Source organism: Gossypium hirsutum, chromosome A06, assembly GCF_007990345.1.
Source record: "Gossypium hirsutum isolate 1008001.06 chromosome A06, Gossypium_hirsutum_v2.1, whole genome shotgun sequence".
NCBI classification, from domain to species: Eukaryota; Viridiplantae; Streptophyta; class Magnoliopsida; order Malvales; family Malvaceae; genus Gossypium; species Gossypium hirsutum.
The window spans coordinates 121,112,047-121,135,484 of NC_053429.1; the positions used below are offsets into that span (position 1 = coordinate 121,112,047).

General features: G+C 29.0%; 1 protein-coding gene across 1 annotated transcript; it reads left to right on the top strand.

Moving 5' to 3' along the window:
- The first annotated feature begins 16,623 nt into the window (after positions 1 to 16,623).
- On the top strand, positions 16,624 to 17,878 carry LOC107962050 (probable aquaporin PIP-type 7a). Its single transcript, NM_001327719.1, has 4 exons — positions 16,624 to 16,960; positions 17,108 to 17,406; positions 17,497 to 17,637; positions 17,722 to 17,878. Exons 1-4 carry the CDS (start codon positions 16,624 to 16,626, stop codon positions 17,812 to 17,814), a joined length of 870 nt encoding a protein of 289 aa, NP_001314648.1. The 3' UTR covers positions 17,815 to 17,878.
- The last annotated feature ends 5,560 nt before the right edge of the window (positions 17,879 to 23,438 follow it).

Genomic DNA, 23,438 nt, shown 5'->3' on the forward strand with positions numbered 1-23,438 from the left:
AGCTCCTATTCTTCCTTTCACTTACACCATTTAGTTGAGGTGTATAAGTGTTGGTGAGCTGGTGTCTAATGCCAGCTTCATCACAAAAGGTATTAAACCCGGATGAAGTATACTCTGTTCCATTATCAGACCTAAGGGTCTTAAGTTTACAGCCTGTTTCAGTTTCTGCTGCAGCTTTAAATTTCTAGAATATTGAAAATACTTCATACTTATTCTGGAAAAAATATGCCCAACAATACCTGGAGTAATCATCAATAAATAAAATGAAATATCTGCTTCCATTCAATGATTCAGTCTTCATGGGGCCACACACATCTGTGTGTACAAGCTGCAGCTTCTCAGAGGCTCTCCATGCTTGATTGGTAGGAAATGGCGATCTTGCTTGTTTTCCCAATTGACAGACTTCACATACCTCTTCTTCCTCAATAGAGTTGGTGAAGTTTTCAACCAAGTCTTCACTGATCATCTGAGTCATTGATCTGAAGTTAGCATGCCCAAGCCTTTGGTGCCAAAGCTTAGAGTCTTCAGAAGAAACAGCATAGGCATTATCAAAGCCTTTATTCCAATCTACAACAAAGCTCTTTTCTGTCATGGCTACTGACATGAGCATAGATCCACTTGGATCACTAATCTGACATTCATTTTCTTTGAACACCACAGTATAGCCTTTTTCAACTAACTGAGCTATACTTAACAGGTTTCTTTCAATTTCAGGAACTAACAAAACATTTGAAATGATCTTGTTACCTGTTGGAGTGCAAATAACCACATCTCCCTTTCCTTCTGCCATGATAAAGTGGCCATTGCCAACTTTAACTTGTGTTTTACAGCTTCTGTCTAAGGACTTGAAAATAGCTGCATCTGGTGACATATGGTTGGTGCAGCCACTGTCAAGGAGCCAACCATTTGAGACTTTCTTCTGAGCAGCTGAGCAGGAGACTACAAAGACCTGCTCCTCATTGTCACTGCCTTCTTCAGCTACCTGAGCTTCAGCCTTGTGTTGTTGGTTTTGGCCAGGTCTGCCTTTTTCTTTGCAGACCCTTTCAACATGGCCTTTCTTTTTGCAGGGTTGACACACAGCATCTGGTCTGAACCAGCATCTGGTCTCTGGATGACCAGGTCTTTTGCAAAATCTCCAGAGTTGATCTCCTCCTCTTGCAGCATCAGGCTTAGGCCTGTTTTTCCAGTTCTTCTTGCCTTTGTAGGCCGAGGAACATGAAGCAGACTTGGCTTGAAAGGCACCTTCTTGGTGCTCCTCTAATCTGCTGGCCCTCCTTTACTCTTGTACATACAGAGCATTGATCAGCTCTGTTAAAAAGATGCTGGTTAGGTCCATTAAGTCTTCAAGAGATGAGATTTTTGCCTCATACCTTTCTGGTAAGGTAGAGAGCACTTTCTCCACAATCCTTGCATCATCAAATTGTTCACCAAGGAGCCTTATGTTGTTAACTACAGCCATGATGTAATACCCCGAAAATTTTTACAGTAAAATATTATCCGTGATTTAGTAAAATAAGGAAATAAAGTGACAAAAAGGGAATTTTTTAGTGATGTCAATATTGAAAAGTATATTATGAAATATTAATTCAAGAAAGGACTAAATTGCAAAGATAAGAAAAGTCTTGTTGCACAAGAGTAAATACTCAAAATTTAAGGGGTTGAAGTGTAAATATAAAAAAGTTGAAGGACTAATGGTGCAAATATTTTAAGGGTGGAATGATCTAGAAACCAAGAAAAATTGATGAATTAGGACCAAATTGAATAGGTAAAAAATTATGAGGGACTAAATAGCAATTTTACCAAATTAAGTGATGACTCAAGGATGGAATTCTAAAAGATCATGAAGGGAAAAATGGTCAATTAGTAAGAGAGAGAATTCTAGAATGTAATAATTATGTTGATGATATTTTAAATTAATTAATTAGATAAATATTATTTTATTAATATTTTATGAGATGTTTATTATTATTATTATATTATTATTTATTTAGTATAAAAGGAAGGAAAGATGAAGAATTATCAACACATTTCCTTTCCCATGCAAACTAACGTAAGATAAGAAGAAGAAAAGAAGTTTGCTTTCTTTACAATTTAGTCCTTCCACCAAAAATTCATTATTTTCACCTAAAAATTGAGAGAATTTCCATAGCCATCAAGAGAGAAAGATAGCAAGGAGATGATGGGGAGCAAGAATATCAAGTTGGATTCAAGAAATCGAAGCTGGAGGAGAGAGAAAAATCAAGTTAAAGATTGAAGTCAATAAGAAAAGGTAAGTACATCAAGATTTCAATATGTTTTTAAGTTTGTTATTATTGATAAAGCATGGAAATAATGTTATAGTAGAGTTTTCTTACATAAGGTCCTATGTTCTTGATATGTTAGTGAAGAAAAAATAAGAGAAAGTGATGAGAAATGGTGTAGAAAAAGAAAATAAGGATGTTATAACATGGTAATTAATATCTTGTACTAAAACAGTTTTGGACAACAGCAGTAGTCTAAATTTGAAAAATCATAAAAAATTGTATAAATATAATTATAGGATGAATAAAATATGAAATTAAATCTAATTAAGTCTAGTTTCTTATAGAAGAAATTATGTAAGCAATGGAATTCTAAATCATGAGATATGATGAATTTTGTGAGACAAGGTCAGAATGATTTTGGGTTCCCCTGTTCTGAATTTGTAAAATCATAAAAAATTGGATAAAAATAATTAGGGGCTTAAATTTATATGTTTAGAATCCTGAATGAGTCTATTTTCAATAGAAACAAATATTAACATCATTCGAATTCTGTACAAGGAGATAATTAATTTTTAGTGAATAAGGGTCACAATTGTCAGACAGCAAAATAGGGGTAAATTTAAAGAATAAAATGTACTTATTGACTAAACCAAAAATTCTAAAAATTTTATGATAAGAATATATATGAGTCTAGTTTCAGGGAAAATTATCGGATCTTAATTTGGAGTCCTATAGATCCAGATATAAATAATTTAGTGGCTATGACACAGATGGACAGCTTGAATATTCATAAAGGTAAATAATAAAGATTATAAATAATGTTACTTACAAGTGTGCTACATACATCAAGGATGTGGAATGGAGAGGAGGAGGAGGAAAACATATATGAATATTCATTAAGCATGGCTAATTAGCATATTTTAGGCTTAGGGACTAAATTGAATAAAAGTAAATCTTTATGGGTAATTTTGTAAAGATGTCAGAAATGACCAAATTGCATGAAATGGATTATTTTATTATTTAAATTAAAAAATTGAATGAAATTATTAATTTAGTTCAAGATCGGGGGAAAACATGTTTTAGGGATTAAATTGAAAAGTGTTGAAATTATGGAAAATTCTGATATTTTATAGAATTCATGGACTGTTATCAATATATATGAGAATAATAGCTGTAAATAAGGATTAAATTGCAAGAATTCTATTTTCCTGACCCTAAGGATGAAATCGTCATTAATTAAAAGTTTAGGGGCAAAATGGTAATTTTGCCTAGAGCATTAATTAAATGCATTAGAAGATGAAATGAATGAAAATGATGATCAAATTTATTTATAAAGATTCGGACGACTCAAATATGAGACTTGATCGTGGAAAAGAAAAGATATCGGATTAATGAAATTATAAACACAAACAAGCAATGAGGTAAGTTTGTGTAACTTGAATTGTATTTTAAATACTTGAAATATGTGGTTATGTGATGAAAATATGATTTGAATGTTCAATTCATGATATTTGATGAAATATTGATAATACTCGATATAAATTGAAAATAAATCCCAGTTGAATGGAAAGAAAAATTCGATGGATCTCTGAAAAGGAATTGACGGTAAAAAGGATCTAGCCCGGACGGGTGATCCTATTCTGATATAGCCCTCCCGAAGAATACGTGTAAAATGGATTTAGCCCAGACGGGTAATCCGAATTAGGGTCTGAATTTAGCCTGGACTAGTAATTCAGATCCAAGCTCATTAGAGTAATTGTCGTTGCAGGGGATTTAGCCTGGACTGGTAATCCCGACAATACTCTATGAGTTTATATTACAGGGGATTTAGCCTGGACTGGTAATCCCACTGTAAGGATGAGGTTCGCGGGAGTGTGCTCTCTGATATGAAATGTGTAAGACCATGGTTGAAAGATACCATGGCAGCCTGATATGAAATGTGTAAGACCATGGTTGAAAGATACCATGGCAACCTGATATGAAATGTGTAAGACCATGGTTGAAAGATACCATGGCAACGTGATATGAAATGAACAAGACCATAGTTGAAAGATATCATGGCAACATGACAGAAAATGAGTAAGACCATAGTTGAAAGACACTATGGCATCATGTCAAAGATAAATAAGACCGTGGATGGGAGACGCTCTAACATCTGTTGAACAATTGATATTCAGGTAATATGTATCAGATGACGAATGGTTATATGAAATAATTATGAAGATAGATAAACGAAATAAGTATAAGTACATGGAATATAATTTATGTTAAGTTTGATATAAGCTATTACCGAAATAAATATACATAAAATATATGGAAATGATGGAGCATGAAATATTGATATAATGAAATGAATGATATATGCTTATGAAGAAACGGTCAGAGCATGATATGTTTCATGACATGTACATATATGATTATCTTTGATATGTTGATACAAGGAAATTATGTAAGTTGAGACTATTATTAAACTCAAGTGCGATATGTCGAGAAAATAGATATATCAATGTTGACTTTATATGAGATATGTGCAAGTATACTAACAATGTTGCTGTTTGATGCTTATACAAGTGTCAAACTGTTGATTGAATGGTAATATATTTATTTATATGATGCATTGAATCGGTAAGTATTTAAATTTTTTTAGTGATCTGTAAATGGTAGTAATGCTCCGAAACCCTATTCTGGCAGCGGATACGGGTTAGGGGTGTTACACATGATTCCGTCAGAATACTTCTTGACAGTTTCTTCTTCCTTCATCTTCAAGTTCTCGAACTCCTTTCTCAGATTCAACAACTGCTGCATTGTCCTCTCTGTGCCTTGGAACTCCTTCTTGAGTTTGTCCCAGGCTTGTTTTAGTGTTTCACAAGCCATGATTCTAGTAAAAATTACATCAAAAACACAATTCTGAATGCATGACATAGCCTTGTGCTTTTTACTTTTTTCTTCAGAGTACTGCTTCATTTGAGCCACTGTTGGATTTGCTCTCAATGGTTCTGGTTCAACATCTGAGTTAACTACCTCCCATAGATCAAATGCCTGGAGGTAGGTTCTCATCTTGACTACCCAAATGTGATATCCTTCTCCATTGAAAACTGGAGGTGCAGTTGGTGAGAAGCTTGATGAAGCCATCAGTATGTGATCCAACTATAACAAGTCCACTAAGATAAGGGCTCTAGATACCAATTGTTGGTGTTAGACACACTTTAACCGGATGAAGTAAGAACTTCAATCTGGACTTTAACAACAACGTATTTTACCTGGATAAAGAATAAAGGAAAAATGCTTGGAGTTCAAGCTTTGAGCTACTGCCAGGAATGAAGAACAGAATTTTGAAGGCAAAGAAAGATGGAACATATGGAAAGAAAATCTAATGATTTCATTCAAAAGAAACTTTGGCTCAAAACCATTACATATACCAGTCATTGGCTGGTCAAAAGATCAACAAATTCATCACCTAAACACTACCTAACTCCACTTATTACATTGGAACTAGGTGTTTTTGCTTGCAAACATAAACAAAGCTGGTGATCAGATCTATCACCATCAAATTACATCAAACATAAACTAAACTAAGTTCGAAATGAACTAGAACACAAAATATGGACTAAACAAACTAAACCATAGAAACTGAAACAGTAGTATGGTTCTTTATCTGGTTAACTCATATTTTAACCGGATAACTTATGCTTTGTGATTAACTCCCTATCTGCATGAGCTGCATATCCACCTTTGTTGCTGCATGTGTTGTATGGGAACTAACTTTAACAATTACCCTATGAATAGGATTTTTGAGTTTTAATGAATTTTTCTTTCATTTCTTTAATAGGGTTTGTTTCCTTTAATAGATTGAGAGCAAATTAAGCTATGGAACTAAAGTTTACACCAACAGAGAATTTGCAGAAGTCAATATTCAAAACCCACAAAAATCACCCTCTTTAATCTCATCTGTAAGATCTGCCAATCAAGTTAAGTGCGGCCAATGTTTGGCCTATGGTTACTTTCATTGTTCATTACATTTTAGCTCAAGAAAGTTGAGGGTTCATTGTTGCTCAAGCTTCAATGTCTTCCCCCATTAAAAGAGTGTTCACAAGAGCATTTAATTGAATCTTTTAAAGCATCTTCTAACATCAAAGGTCGAGTTCGTCATCCAACAACGCTTGGAATCAGTCCCGAAAGAGATGAGATTCAAAGATTCAGCATCGAACAAAAAGAAAACAATGTGGGGATCCCACATTCGCTGAGTTTCATAAAGAGAAAATAAGGGCAAAAATTGGATAGTTTCATTGATAACACAAGTGAATTTGCTTATTCCTCAATTAAAAAATGCCATTTCTTCATTAGTTTTGATCATCAGAGAGATCCAAAACTGTGCGATGATGATTAGGGATGATCTTCACTCCAAAGATTTGATGGCTGTCATGTCTAAAATCCAACAAGACATGACATTAACCTTTGTATGGCTGTTCCAACAAGTGTTGTCCAAAACGCCGACACTCATGGTTTACGTTATGCTTTTTTTGTCTAACTTTTCGGTTCAATCAATGGTGGAAAAAGCTTCTTTTGATGCAATCCAACGACAAGTATTCACTCAAAATGTTGTTACGAAACCATGTTAGTTTTAAAGGAAGAACAAGAAGTTCAATGTCTTAAGGCCAATGGCGACGTTAGGGTATAGGAATCAATGGTCGAAGAGGCTTCGAGGATGGGAGGGAAACCGATTCATAAAGCTCTTAACTATCAAATAAGGCAACAATTGGTTTCTCCATTGCTTGTGGAGCAATCAGATAACTACGAAGTTCATTTCAGAACGGATCTTGCTTACCAAATGCGTGTGACTGAGGATCCTAATAATTATCTTTTGCTTGAAAATTATGTTCAATTTCTTCACCTTGTTGTCAAGGACTATAACAAGTAAAATTTCTGCCTTTATATGGCTATCTTTCATTTATATTAATCAATATACGAATTCGAGATTATTGCGTTTACTCTTATTTATACACACATTACCTTTAAATTCTTACTCGAAGGAAGTAAGGACTCAATTGGTAATATGTTAGAAAAAAGACTATCTTATAGAAAATGTCTAGGTTTGAACCCAAGGGTAAATCTTTGAGAGCAAATATCAACTTTTGGTCTGTTGTCATGTTGCATGGGAGAAGTCACGTCATAAGAAAAAAAAATTATAACTGTTACATAATTGACCTGGTATAATAAAAGTCGACAGGTTAGCTTCTGCTTCTTCTTTTTTTTATTTTTTTTACCAGTACACCATCTTCTTTCATTCTAGACCACCATCTTAACTTCTATTGATTCAGATAACATAACAGTTTTCAAGAAAATAAATAGCAAGTTTCCAAACATTTCATCTATGACTAATCTAATTGTACTTCAAAATTATGCGAAAAAAAAAAGAAATTAAGTATAATTGGATTGGAACTCACTCTCAAATTGGAATAAGATAGCAACCCAGATTCATAAAAGTAGATATGTTTAATTGTCTGAAGTGTTTTTGGATCCTAAATCCCCATAAGCCATACTCACAAACCAAAATGCATGAGACATAGTAAGAAATTAGAGTTTTTACATCACTATCGGTACATAGTAGAACTAAAATGATCTATTTATCGCTATGGTACTAATTACTTTGTTTGATGTATATAATATATATGCAGGGCAGAAGAGTGCTACAAACATGCTATTGAAGTTGAACCTCAAGACGAGGAGGCATTAGGATTATATGCTGATTTCTTATGGCAAGTGAGAAACGATTAGTGGAAAAAAACCTTTTTCAAGCAAATTCTCGAACTTCTTAAAATAGAAAAATTTTTATTTATATTTTTAAAATTTTTAAAATTTAAAATTAATAAAAATAAAATTATATTTTAATTTTCTTTAAAAATAATAAAAATTTAATTTAATAATTGAAAATTTTAAAATAATAAATTTACATTTCGACCGTGATAAAAATTATAATTCAATTTAGAACCATAAAAAAAAATTACTTCACCCTTAAAAATGCAAAATTTTTATGGAACACTGTTGGCGAAAACACTTGTTTTATATTAGATGCATCAAAATAATTTTTAAAAAAAAAAGATTGTTTCTTGGAAATAGATCAGGTGGTGGTAAGTTCAACATGTAATTTTAAATATGGTTCTTTTTTGTAATTCGAGTTTAGAGTTGTTTATGGTAAAGTTTTTTTTAATAAAATTTTAGGCTTGATTGATACGTTCGGGGTTGGTTAGACTTGAAAAAAGGGTTTAAATTTTTGTTCAAGTCCAGCCCTGATAAAAATGCTAAAATTCGGGTCTAACCTAATTGTATTAAATTTTTTATTTTATTTTTTGTATAAAAAAAATTTAAAAATTTAAAAATATAATACATCAAATACACTAAACATATTAAAATAAATGTTTCCCAACAAATAAAATTTTTATATTTTAATAGCACTAAGATATGTGGAACTTAATAAGCAAATGTCTCAAAAATAGTATTAAAATTAACAATAAAACAAGTTCTACTAAATCCAAACAATAACAACAAAATAGTAGAAATATAATAGTGAAATGATAACAAAACAATGGGAAGCAGTTTCTTTTACAAATTCAAGTCGAGTCTGGGCCAAAAAAATCTTACTCGAGGTTCGGCCTGTTTTCTAAACGAATCTTATTGTCTTTGCTCAAACTCATTTTTCGAGCCTATATTTTTGCCCAAATTATTCTACTTTTTTTGGTGGCCCAACCCATGAACAACTCTATTTGATTAAATTATAAAATAATAATATTAAATTTCTTTTATTTAATTTTAAATCTAAAATTTAATTTTTATTTGGATAAAAAAATTCCTATTGAATAGAAATTGAGTAGTTTGGAAATTAAGAATTTGAATCCCTAGTTTTGGACAAACACAAGAAATTAAAATTACAAATGAGACACTTTGAGCTTCAACTTAAAGTGACCACTAACTTTTTTTGAGCTCCCCATGTTCCAATTCCATGCAAATCCAAGGGAGTCCCCCCACCGTGATTACTTTAAATAATGACAACCCAAATGCAGACCTCCAAAAACATGTTCACACAGGCCCCATTGCTATAACTTCTTAACCCCAAATTTGCTCAATTAAGTTCTTTCACATATATTTCATGTATTTTTTATATTATAAGTTATTTTTTCCATATTATATATATATTTAAAGTGGGCCAAAATTGCATGTATACATATACAGATCATATTTCAAATTATATGATGTATGATGATGTCCCTAAAATCTAACCTAAAGCCATTGCCAGCACAAAATGATAAAGCTAAAAGATTCTGAATGCCATTATTTTATGTTATCCATCTACCTGTCCATTGCATAATATATATAAATATATATATATATAGCTAGCTGGTTTAAATTAAATATTATCAAATTCCTTAAGTCTATCATTATCTTCCAAAAAGAAATGCCTTAGATGACAAAAAGATTTTCTGCAATTTTTTGTGCACTTTCTCATATAATCATTGGTTCATATAAAATCAATGTGTCTGAAACCATTTTTTTCGGTTTTTTTTCGATTTAAAAATGATGGATCGACTTTTTGGAAAGTGAAAATAGAGTCGCTACTAATTTTTTCTTGTTTAGGTGTGATCGGATCACCTAGAAATTTGGGTTGTTTTAATAAAACATTTTGGTTTACTAAAACAATGATTTTGGTCTACGAAAATATAAGAAAATAGGCTCGGGAGTCGGTTACGTATGAGGAAGGATTAGCACCCTCATTACGCCCAAAATTGATACAAAATCAATTAAATACTGTCCTTTTGTCTAAAATTAAAAATGTTTTTGAAATGTGGTTCTTGTTAATAACATTTGAATAACCCGAGTCCTTTGCCAAAAATCTTCTTGTTTCGACGTTCGAAAATTTATAATTCGAAAATAACAAAAGGATGCCCAACAATTTGGTCCAACGAAAAATCGATACCCAGCTCAATAGGGCACGATTCCTCGAATTTCCAAATATTGGCCATTGCCTCACCTTGGAAGATATGAGTGAAATTCCGAAGAGACATTCGATTATTTTGAACAAACGGGAGATTGCAACCCAACACGATAGGGCACTATTCCCCGAATTGCCAAACATCGAATATTTCTTTCATTTTAAAGAGTTTTTAGAAAACGTGAGTGAAATTCTAAAGAGATCTTCGATTGTTTTGAACAAATGAAAAAGCGCAACCCAGCACGATAGGACACAACATTTCAAATCCTCGATACAAGATCATTTTATAATTTCCAAAACTCATGCTTTTGAAATTTCAAAAGGATATTTAATTATTTAGGTTAAACAAGAAAAATTGAAACCTAGTAAGTTAGGGTACTATTTTCTTGAATTTCCTAAATTCGAAATATTGTCTTATTTTTAATTTGAAAAAAAATGGACGAAATCTCGAGAGAATATTTATTTGGTCAAATAGAAAATCGAAACCCAACACGTTAGGGCACAATTTCTCGAACTACCAAACACGAAATATTACCTCGCTTTGAAATTTTATTTTTTTATTTTTTTAAAAGGGAGTGATTATGAAAACAAACTTGCAACGTATTTATTCGATTCATTTGAAGCAAAGAAAATGAAATGAATAATTTCAGGCAAATAGGTTGATTTCAAGCAAATAGGTTGGCAATCTCAATCATAATATAATACATGGGGATGCAAAACAAAGTAACAAATATGGAAAACATAAATCAATAATATATTATACAATTTTTGAAAAGTACAAACACGAAAATTGAAACATGCCCAATGATAATAATCTTACCACATACACTATTTAACGTTTCTAACTAATGGTTAAATAAAAATCTATTTTAAGAAAAATATTTTAAAAAGTAATAAAAAATATTAAAACAAATAAACTTGGAATGAACAATTTAAAAGTAGCTAAATTATATATATATACATAAACAGATAATACATGCAAAAAATTTACAATAGATCGTAAAATAAATAAAAAATAAAAATAAATAATACATAAAGTATATAAAGTTTAACATATAAATGAGCTTCAAAATAAGTATTATAAGAGAAAATTTAAAGTTAGTGTTATGCAAAATAATTTAAAAACCAAGATTCAAAAAATGTATATATGTATATAATATATATTATGTGCATAGCAATAGTAATGTGTACCTATATAAAATTTTAAAACGAATAATGTACATATTAACAAGTTGTAACATAGATGAATTATATAAATGCAACCATGTAAGAATATACAAAAGAATATAAGAATGACATACTATATAATATAAATCAATAATTATACAAAATAATTTGAAATAAGATTTACTTACCAACAATTAACAAGATACGTAAAGCATAAAACTTAATATAAACATTGTATATAAAAAAATAGTAATATAGGCAAGTGTTTGAAATAAACAAAGTATAATTTAAAATTGGGGAATAAATAGTATACATAAATAGATTTAAAGGGAAAAATATAAACATGTTTGTAAGGGAATTCAAATAAGTAATTCAACTAAATTATGTATATATATATAAAATAAAATAATGAAAAATGAACAAAGGGAATACAAGAAATTAAAATCAACCTTTTTTTGCTTTGGATTTTTTATCTCTATGTGAAAATACAATGTTTTTTTTATCCCTTCTTTTCCTTTACATTTGGTTTTATGATGGCTTTTATAGCCTTGTTACAACATTTTTTTTATTTACTATCTTTTCTTTTTACAAGTGATAGACAAAAGAGGATTAGGGCGGCGCTTAGGGCGACACACAGGGTGAAGAGGTTAGGTTATTTTCTTTTTCTTTTTCTTCATTTTTTTATTTTTTTATTTTTTATTTTAGATTGTATTTGGGCTTGGGGTATTTTGGGTTTTAGTTGAGTTTTAGTATTTGGGCTGTGATTTTATTGGGCCCCGAGCAAAATTTGGGTCTTACACAATGTATATAACTAAGAATGGCTTATATTTTAAAGAAATATAAATACTTAATAAAATTAATTAAGGGATCATAATGATTTTTTTTTACACATAAAACTATGATATATGAATTTAACCTAACTGAAACGGAGAAAATAAATAATTATATATTTTTTATTGAATTTTAATTTTATTGATATATAAAAAAATTGGATTTGAGCATGTTTAAATATATTTTTTATATTTAAAATTTGAGATTATAAATTATATAAAAATAAATAAATAACTGCACATTAAATGACTTAATTAATTATTTAGTGGAAGAAATTGTTATCACCGACTAAATTACTAAAAAAAATGCTGGTTTTTTTCACAAGAGGAGACTTACTTAAGAAAATAAGGAAAATGAGACTTGTGATCTATATAAAGATCTATTGTAAGTTTTATTTTCACAAGAGCTAATACAAAGAATAGAGTTAATTAATAAATTTATGTGATTAATTAGTATATTATCGGTTATGTTATATTATTTTATTTGATTTAATTAATTAGAATATAATTTTTTTATTTAATTTTGATGAAATGTAAAATCAGATTTTTACTAAATTATCCTTATAGAATTTGGTTCTTCATTTCTCTAATAAATTACTTACACATCTCATTCCTTAAATAAATAAACTAAAATTGGGGATCAGCAATAAATATCTAGGGTTTCTCTTTTGATCAAAGTCACATTAAAAAGTTAAAAAAAAAACATATTATTTGTTATGATTTAAGGGCAAATTTGATCAAATGTTAAAAAGAATAGTAAAATTATTATAGAAGTAACATTTTGGACGAAATGTAATTGACAAAAATGTAATATAATAGATAAAATATTAATCTTTTTCAACTAATAATAAGGATATAGTTGAAATATTCCTTGAATATATCAAAGAGTTTGAAATTTTTGATTCATTAGTTTTTAAGGTAACTAGGTTATCCTAAAATAGTGTTGTTCCTAGTTTGGTCATTCTAATTTTTTTTTCAATGTAGTCACTCTAATTATAAAAATTGCTCGAGTTGGTTATTGTTATTAAAAAATTTGTTAATTTACTAACGGATTGCTGACGTGGCTTTTTTTTTGCTTTTGACTAAAGCTGACCTCTTTATAATTAGTCCAAAACACATTTTTGGAGTTTATTTGTAACATGAAAGTTTTAAGGGTGGCATCATCAACATTTGATTACTCTTTAAGAAGAGAGAATCTAATGACGACAACAACGGACCATGAACCCACTTTTTATGATGAGCCCAATGGTCTCCCTACTGCCATTGACGACCATGATTTTGTCTTTATTGTTACTTCAAGTAAAATTTTTCTCTTTTACTTCCAATTTTTTGTTTGTTTGAGACAACGCTGTTGTGATCGTCAATGGAAATAGGGAGGCCGGTGGGCTCATTAGAAAAGGTGGGGTCATAATTTGTTGTATCCATCGTTGGATTCCTTCTTAAAAAAGGATTCAAATGTTGATGATGTCACTATTGAAACTTATTTGTTGCAAATAAATAAATAAGTGTTTTAGACTAATTATAGAGATGCATTAGCTTTAGTCAAAAGTAAAAAAATGTCACGTCGACAATCCATTAGTAAATTAACAGGATTTTTAATGATAGTAGAGGTGCTCATGGGCCGAGCTCAACTAAAAATTCAGGCCCATTTACTAAGCTTGGGCCGACCCAAAAAATGGGCTTAAAATTTTGTTCAAGCTTGACTCGGATAAAAATGCTAAAATTCGGTCCCGGCCCGGCCCACATTAATTTTTATATTATTTTTATATAATTTTTAAATATTTATAATACATCAAAAATACTAAAAACATCAAAATAAATATTTCCCAACAAATTGAAAATAAATTTTAAAAAATATATAGACTTAAATAACACTAAGATAAATGCAACTTAACAAGCAAATGCCTCTAAAATAATAAAAAAAATTAACAATAAAATAAGTTTTATACAATATTCAAACTATAACAACAAAATAGTAGCAACATAATAGTAAAATAATAGTAAAATAGAGAGAAAACAACAAGAAAATAACATTTAAAAAAAAAGACTAATTTTTTTTTGTCCTTTAGTGAATTTGGGCCGGGCCGAGCAAAAAATGTTTTACTCGAGGCTTGGCCCGTTTTTTAAACAGATCTTATTTTCTTGTCAAAGCCCATTTTTTGGGCCTATATTTTTGCCCAAACCCTCCCACATTTTAGGTGGGTCAGGTGGGCCAACCCATGATTAGGTCTAAATGATAGTGACCAATTCGAAAAAAAATTTTAATTAAAGTGACTAAATTAACAAAAAAATAAAGTAACCAAAATAATAACTACCCTATTTTAGGGTAACTTCTAGTATAACTTACCCAAACTTTTATTATTTCTACTAAATTTTAATTTATTTCTTACAGAATGTATTATTATTTGAGTATTAAAAATTATGAACTTTTAAAAATTATAAATGTTAAATTTTAAATATTAGGTATAATTTTTAAATTTTTTTAGTACCTAAATTGAAGTCCTCATGGATAGATTTTATTGGAATTATTTCATATTTTATCCAGTTCTTCTTATTTCTTCATTCCTTATATTGTATATTAATTTAATTATATATTATAATTATTTGAACACATATTTATATTTGTATTGTGGTTATATATATTCTATTTATAAACCTAAAAAAAATCACATTTTAAAAATAATTATTAAATTAAACTCAAAATTCGTTATAATATAAAATTATAAGAGGCTTAGGTGTTACATTTCGCCGCCCCATGTGCAAAAATTTGTGATAGAGATTATCAATTATAATTTCTAACATAGCCGAAAAAATTGATCACGTGGGACAAACAATTCTGATTAAAATTTTCTTTTTTTTAAATAATTTTATTATAAATTTTGATTATATTAAATTTTTTATAATATATAGAACTATATATACCATCTTTCTAATTTATATGTGAAAAAATAATATGTTTTAACGTACTTAAATTTATATTTTTTTATTAATAATAATACTTATATCAATACACTAAATTATATACTATCACAAAAAAAAGTTGTTTTCTTAAGTTAATTATGTCACGATATCTTATTAGAAAATTTCATTTTTTACCATTGGAAAAAAACACAGAAAAAAGACATCATTATATCAATTTCCACTCTCCCCCCCTTCAATCTCACACTTGACAAAAGTGGCAGTGGGCGGTGCCTGATAGATGGTCACAGCCCACAAATTTGTGGCCAAAATTGAGCCAGATTATGACATCCCGTTGTCGTTTATCGCAAAAAAAATATTCCAATCGATATCCATCCTTCTCGAAATAATAATTTGTTTTTTCAAGAATTCATATTTACTAACCACTCAATAAAATTAATTTAATTGTACATCTAATTTTATTCGATTAATATTAATATTAATATAAAAAAATATAAATTTAAGTGTACTGAAATTCGTTATTTTTTTATTTAAAAATTAAAGAAGAAATATAAATTATTATAAACATTATATAACTATGATAAGAACGTATAGTATAATAAAATTAATGTTTAAAAAATTAATAATAAAACTAATTTGATTTTATAAGAAACGTTCATTGTTCCTCATATCCTACATTAGCTTATCTATAAGATATCGTTTATAGTCGACACAATCCCATGATTTTTGCATCTATAATTCTATCTACAATAACATCGATGGTGAGAAGTCGTTTTAAATTCATATCCACCCTCAAAAATTTATTCCATATAAATTCTTAAATTTGGGTTTTATAAATAAAGGTTTGATGTATTATTTACTCCTTAAGATATATTGTTTTTCTCATTTTAATTTTTAAATGTTTTTAATCATTCATCGATTTAATCTTTTGAATGTTAAAAAAAAACAATTAATACTTTCAAATACTTATTATATGTCATGTATTAGATGATGCGATCGCAATAATTAAAATTTGACCTTGTTGAAATATGTTGCAAATAAGATGATTTTTATACTTTCAAAAGTACCTTTTAAGTTTTCAAATTATGTATCAAAATTTGTTTTTAAATAATAGTTGAAGCTTTCGTTTGGCATTTAAATAATACAAATTTAAATTTTATTTAGACTGCTAAATTACTAAAATATAATATTTAAAATATAAATAGATAAAATATAATCTGAAATGAATATTTTTATAATTTATCCAATTAATAACACAAAAGAAAAGTGATTCAGTATTATTATTATATACTTTTAACCCCTGCCGACACTCTCACCATTTTCTCAGCAAACTTAGCCTATGAAAATCACCATTACAAGTCCCAAAGAAGACCCCCGCTAATTCTAAAAGAAAGAACCAGAGTTTTCTTTCTCTTTAGTTTACGTTTATTGTCCTTTTGGAATTTTTGATACTAAAAAAAGGAAGCAACGAAGAAGGGAAATGGAGGGCAAAGAAGAGGATGTTAGATTGGGAGCCAACAAGTTCACAGAGAGGCAACCAATTGGGACCGCGGCTCAGAGTCAAGATGACGGGAAAGACTACACTGAACCACCACCGGCTCCATTTTTCGAGCCTGGCGAGTTAACCTCATGGTCTTTTTATAGGGCTGGGATTGCCGAGTTTGTGGCGACTTTCCTTTTCTTGTATATCACTATTTTGACTGTTATGGGAGTTGTTAAGGAAAAAACTAAGTGCCCAACTGTTGGGATTCAAGGAATTGCTTGGGCTTTTGGTGGTATGATCTTTGCTCTTGTTTACTGCACTGCTGGCATTTCAGGTAAACCTTCTTTCCTCACCCGTTGTTTGTTTCTCGAGAAAACCAGAATGAATATGCAATTCTTTTTCCTCTTTGGGTTCTTTTCAAAGATAAAAACTGTATGAAGAAAACTAATAAAAATGGCATCTGTACGGTGGTGGTGGATAGGTGGCCATATCAACCCGGCAGTGACTTTTGGACTGTTCTTGGCGAGGAAGCTGTCGTTGACGAGGGCAATTTTCTACATGGTGATGCAGTGTTTGGGCGCCATATGCGGGGCGGGTGTGGTGAAAGGTTTCATGGGGAAGACTCAGTACGGTATGTTGGGCGGCGGAGCTAACTCGGTGGCTCATGGCTACACAAAAGGTGATGGCCTTGGTGCTGAAATTGTCGGCACCTTTGTTCTTGTTTACACTGTCTTCTCAGCCACTGACGCCAAGCGCAGCGCCCGAGACTCTCATGTCCCTGTAAGCATCCCATACTTCATAATAAAATCTAATTATGGATGAAGTTATGTATGTTGTTACTAACGGAAGAATTTATTTTTGTATGCCTAGATTCTGGCACCATTGCCAATTGGGTTCGCAGTGTTCTTGGTACACTTAGCCACCATCCCAATCACTGGAACTGGTATTAACCCGGCTCGTAGTCTTGGTGCAGCCATCATCTTCAACAAGGACAAGGGCTGGGATGACCATGTAAGCCCCTCTCAAAATTTCTCGCCATTTCACTCTTTTTTAGAAATTAATTCCTTATTTCGTTTGGTGTGGTTTCGGTTGCAGTGGATTTTCTGGGTGGGACCATTCATTGGTGCAGCACTAGCAGCACTCTACCACGTTGTTGTGATCAGAGCCATTCCTTTCAAATCAAAGTGATGAGATTAAGATCAAGAGTCATGATTCCATGATTATGAGCTTAAGTTAAACAAAAAAAAAAAAAGGAGAAACCCAACAACCCTTTTAAGTTTCTTTGTATTTTTCTTTTGTTTGTATGCTTGTGTTTTTGTATGTAAAGAAGATACAATCATATGCCTCTGTTTTTTATTTATTAAACTTGAAAAAGGGGGGTTGGTAATGAGCAATGACCCATCTAAAAAGTAAGTGGGCATTTGTATTTGTATGGCTATGATTTGTGAATGAGAAATGTCATTTTCATAATCCCACTTACATATTTTATATATTTGTGTGAATTTGTAATTTTCTCAAAAAAAAAACAGTTGATCATAAAATTAATACAATTATTCATATAAAATTTTAGTTTTAATTTGATTATATTATTTATTATATATACAAATAATTTTAAAAAAATGTTTATATTATTTTTCTATATAATCAGAATAAAAAACAAATTATATCTATAACTACATTAAATGAAAATTTATATAATTTTAAAATTTCTCTTTGAATGCATATGAAAATACGAAACACAGCATATGACTACCAGCCCCATGACTTGTTTGCTTTCTAAACGAAGAAATTGAGTTGGCTTCTGCTTGTATCTTTATCTTATTATATTGCTTCTATGAGATGTTCTATCAATATAATAGAAATGAGATAAAAGGATGCAAGTGATAGCTTTTTGTATATAAAAAATAGCCACCACTTGGTGGAGTCGAGTTCGGGTCTATGTATAAGTACTTTTTCATATTATAGACAATGAAAATTTATAATTTATAACTCAAATAAATTCTCTATTTCTTTACTTTTTTTTCTATTTATCTCTGATCAATGGATGTATATGTTAAATTTTGAATATAATATGAAAATATAAATAAAGAAGTAATTAAAATATGATACGAAATGTTTCAAGAACATTAAAACACATTTATCTTCTTATTTACGATTTAGAAAGAAATTATGAATAATTTTAAATATTGAATAAAAAAATAACATAAATATCATATAAATATAAATATATTAGTCTATCATATATGAATATATATATAGGGGCGAAATCAAAAAAAAATTTGGGCTGGGAGAATTAGATTATATATTTTTATTATAATAAAAATATAATTTCACCATTTTAATAGTTTATATTTTTATAAATTTTAAAGAAATTAAATCAAATTTTTTTTATTTTTGAGAGCCAAAGTATAATTTTACCGTTACTAATTTAAAATTTTATAAACTATAAAAAATTAAATAAAAATTTGTCATTTTAAGGAGACCGTAACCCTACCATCTCCTAACTTCGTCTATATATAATATTAAACACCCTTATAATATTCTACCTAACTTAACCCAACAAGTTTGTGCCAACTCTCAACACTTTCAACTTGGCTTGGGGTGATTGTTCCATTTAAATAGTCTAAAGGTCTCATTTTCAATAATGATAATAATAACCACTCAATAAAATAATCACAGTAAAAAGAGAAAACAGTGCTTTTCATGGCTCTGCCTAATCCTAGTATGTCGATTAGGTGTGTGTGTGCGCATCTATAGCACCAACACATGCACACGCGGATACGTCCTCATTCGTAAGATATGCGGGTGTTCTTATCTGCTTTAGCTTTAAAAATGAACCTATAATCTCTTTAATTAGGGCCCGGATTTGTATCGTTATTGTTAAACAGACCGATTTCTTTTAGAGAAAATTTTGAAGTATATAATGATGGTTGTTGTCTTTTCGTCGTGTTAAGATTTTATCACTAAGAGACATATACAACTTATAGAGAGAGCGTCTTGAGATAATGGATAATTTCTGAATATACAATCATTTTTCAAAAGAATGTGAGCATCTCTATTTTTAAGTGGGACTTAAACACTTGACTATGACATATAGAACATTACATAAAGGATATGATACCACTTGAGTTAGTAATGGCTTTAGACAAAAACAAAAGATAAAACCTCAATATGATCCAAAGACAATACCTATTATTATTAAAAATCTGACTAATTAGTTAACAATTGAAATTTCGAAAACTTCTCTCAAAACGTTCAGTTTCTCTCAATTATCATTAATATTTTGTAGCATGTAAAAGAAACCCATAAAAAATTTGACCCATTCAGCAACTTTAGACTGGATTCTAGGCCTCTCTTATGGGTTTGATGGTGTTTCAACAAAAACACCCATAATCCAAATAAGATAATGAAAGATCACCCGACATGTGGGCAAGTGTGAAGTATGTTGAATCATAGTTGTTAAAGTTTTTACTTGTCGTGGAAATTCATCCATCTCAATAGCACTGACATTTCTTGTGAAGTTATAGTTTTTTTAACTTCAAATTAAACTTTGATTTCCAAAATTAATTTCGAAAAGAATCTAATAATAGATTTAATCATGAAAGATAGTTCCAGGCAATATAAAAAAAAAAGTTAAAATTTCTGAGCTTGCTCCGTTTGTTTCACAGAATATAACTTTTGAAAAATAATTTCTGGAAAATAATTATTTTTTTGGAAAAGTTAATATTTTCTGGTGTTTAAATGAATCTGTATAAAATATTTTCTGTTACTTGGTAGATTTCTTATAAATATTTCATAAAAGTTGTTTTTCATTATACATTGGAGATTTTCTTCTTCTTTTTTATTTAATTGAATTTATTTTTATCTATAATTTTATATTTTACTCTTTTTTTGTATATATTAAAAAGATTATGTTAAATTCAGATTCATTATAATTTTATATTTTACTCTTTTTTTGTATATATTAAAAAGATTATGTTAAATTCAGATTCATTATAACGTCATTTTTTAATTACATAACTACTAAGTGAGTATTTTTATTTAAAAATGTGACATCAACAAAATTGACAAAAAAAATTAAGGATGTCAACAATTGGACTTGATTTTCAAATTTGAAAAGTAAAGGGACTAAATTCTTGAAAATAAAAGTATAAAGACTAAATTACAAATATGTGAAGTGTACATAGACTTATGACATGTTTTAACCTTTATACTACAAAAAATTTATTATTAATATATTTATAATTGTAATAAATATTTATTATTAAATATTAATATTGAATATTTTTAGTAATATGTGAATAATATTATTTAAAATTTTTATTTTTAAAATAAAATTGAAATATTAAATAATTTATTAAAATAATAAATTATATTTATTATATTAATAATTTATTATATGACTAAATATAAATAATTAAATATGTATGTTTAATAATATTAAAAATTATAATATTTTAAATATTTTTAAAAATAAAAATAAAATTTATTATCAATATAATAATATTAAGCTTGATTTAAGTTAATTATTATATAAAAATAAAATTATCCATAGATGAGCTCTTTTCCGAAAAATAACTTACGTTTTTCAAGAGAGTAAGTCATTTTACAGGAAAAATGACTTATTTTACCTTAACCTGTAAGTTATTTTCCATTGACCAAACTATTTTCTGTGAAACAAACACAGGAAAATGCAAAAAACATTTTCCGTAAAATCTTTTACATGTAAACAAATAGACCCGAAGTTCATGCATCCATTCTAGATTATGATAGCTTTGATTCTTAATCGACAATTTTTTTGTTAAAAATATGCTTTAGGTCTTTGTAAATTTTGCATATTTAAAATTTAGTCTCTCTACTTTTAGTTTAAAGAATTTTGCTAATTAAAATGACTTTAAAAATGTTCTTAAACATGCATAATATGTTAACCTTAAAATAATATGGTTAAAACCTGTTAATGTAAATTTGTATAAATATGATTCTAACATGATTCTAGAATATAATTTAGGTATAGCATGTAAATTTGATTCTAGCCTATAAATATGATTCTAGTATGATTTTATGCTATAATTTAGGATTTTTTGTGCAGTTAGTTTCCATGTATCATTCCTAGGTACTAGTATAAATACCTAGCACTTCTACAAGCAATACATACAGAAATTTATTCCACTGTCTTTTCTTAAGTTTATAACACGGTATCAAGAGCTTAGGTTCCATTCTTTTTATTTTTATTTTTATTTTTATTTTTTTTCTCTGCTCTTTTGGTCTTGTTTCTAGCTTTGCCATCTATTTCCCATGCTTTGCCTTTCTTTGTCTAAGTCAAGCCATCATACTCAATCCATTCTGAGTCATTGACTACTTTGTTGACCAAACCGCTCCCACATTTTTTCTTCTGTTGATTTGCTCTTATTTCTTCACTTTCTTTCTATTTGATTTGTCTTTATCATAGAGAAAATAGAGATTTCTCGAGCTATTTCTACTATTTTGGATCGGACAAATTACAATCTTTAGGTTTTTATTTAGATTCCATTTAGTTAAATTCTTTTTTATTTAGTTTAGATTTTAAAATCATTTTAAGCTTCTTCTTTTTTTAGGTTAGATTTTAAAATCTTATTTTAGAATTTCAAATTAACATTTTATCACTACAGGAAAATAGGGCTTTAGCGGCGTTTTTAGCTGCGTTTTATCAAAAAACACCGCAAAAATTGTAAAACACAAACGTCGCTAAAAAATAAAGCAATAGCGCGCTTTCGGTAAAACGCCGCTAAAAACTAGAGCATTAGCGGCGCTTTCGGTCAAATGCCGCTAAAACCAGAGCATTAGCGTCGCTTTCGATAAAACGCCGCTAAAAGTCATATAACTCCTAAAACCTTAAACCCTAAAAATATCATAAACACTGATTTATAACCCGTAAAACACTAAACCCCTAAAACCTAAAAACCCTAAACACTAAACTATAACCTCTAAAACCCTAAACCCCAAAAAATATCATATGGATGTTGATGTGTATATACATAGATATTAATGTAAAAGCTTATGTTCATAATAAATTATGGAAGCAATACTTAATATTGATTAAATTTATTTTTGGGTTTAGGGTTTAATATTTAAGGTTTTATGGTTTAAGGTCTAACGGCCATGGGTATATAGTATGTTAATCTCAAGTGAATCATATTCAATAATTAAATCTTAAACCCTATAATTAATTATTGTTATCGATAATAGATATCTTGATTTTGATAAAAAAATATTTTTTATATATTAATAAGGTGTTATATTGTTTAATGGATTGAAGGGATATTTTGTGGAAAACGTTTTAAATGATAAGTTTACCTTTAAATTTTATTAATAGTTTTTTGTTTATACTATTTTAATATTTATCTATACTGATTAATTAAAATATATATTTATTTATACGAACGAAAGTCCTCTGCACTCATTTGTGTCTTCACGTTTTTTAATTGTAACTCATTTTCTTTTTATAAAACAGTGAATTTTCCTTTATTTGTAAACCAATCTTCTTATTGAAAAGTTGCAACTCTTTTTTTGTTTTTGTTTTTTTAAATAAGTGTTGTTTTAGTTCCAACTTGTTTTATAGAGTGTTTTTTTTATTCTTTTAAGGTTGATGGTTTATGTTTTATGATTTAGGGTTTCGAAACTATAATTAAGGATTTAATGTTTAGATTAATTAGTGTTTTTTAATTTATATATTAAATAATCTCTTATATAATTATAAAAGAGATAATATTAATTTTAATATTTTAAAATTATAACAAATTATTTATTGAAAAATAAATAAAAAAGTAACAGAT